This window comes from Chaetura pelagica, unplaced genomic scaffold, assembly GCF_000747805.2.
Source record: "Chaetura pelagica isolate M959 unplaced genomic scaffold, ChaPel_1.0 scaffold555, whole genome shotgun sequence".
Taxonomy (NCBI): domain Eukaryota; kingdom Metazoa; phylum Chordata; class Aves; order Apodiformes; family Apodidae; genus Chaetura; species Chaetura pelagica.
In genome coordinates this window covers 259923-260212 of record NW_009953297.1, presented here as the reverse complement: position 1 = coordinate 260212, position 290 = coordinate 259923, and the positions used below count along the sequence as shown (strand labels likewise).

At 66.2% G+C, this 290-nt stretch overlaps 1 protein-coding gene across 1 annotated transcript in view; it reads left to right on the top strand.

Moving 5' to 3' along the window:
* NEU3 (sialidase 3 (membrane sialidase)) overlaps positions 1 to 290 on the top strand; it is a 3258-nt gene that overhangs the window by 1257 nt on the left and 1711 nt on the right. Inside the window, exon 2 of the mRNA XM_009997989.1 lies at positions 79 to 286. Coding sequence (XP_009996291.1) covers positions 79 to 286 — 208 coding nt within the window. The remainder of the gene's footprint in view (positions 1 to 78; positions 287 to 290) is intronic.

Sequence of the window (290 nt, the reverse complement as noted above, 5' to 3'; positions counted from 1 at the left end):
ACCACCCTCCCCCCACCATCACCACCTCCTCCTGCCGGCATTTAACCCTTTCCCACCTGACCTCTCCCACCCTGCCAGCAGCAAGGAGATGGTGGGAAGACCCTTCCCACGGGATCCCTGCTGGTTTTCCAGCGGGAGACGCTGTTCCGGCAGGAGAGCGGGATCACCTACCGCATCCCTGCCCTGCTGTACCTGCCTCCTGCTGCCACCTTCCTGGCCTTCGCCGAGAAACGCTCCTCGCCCCGGGACGAGGACGCCAAGTACCTGGTGCTGCGCCGGGGCCACCGCAG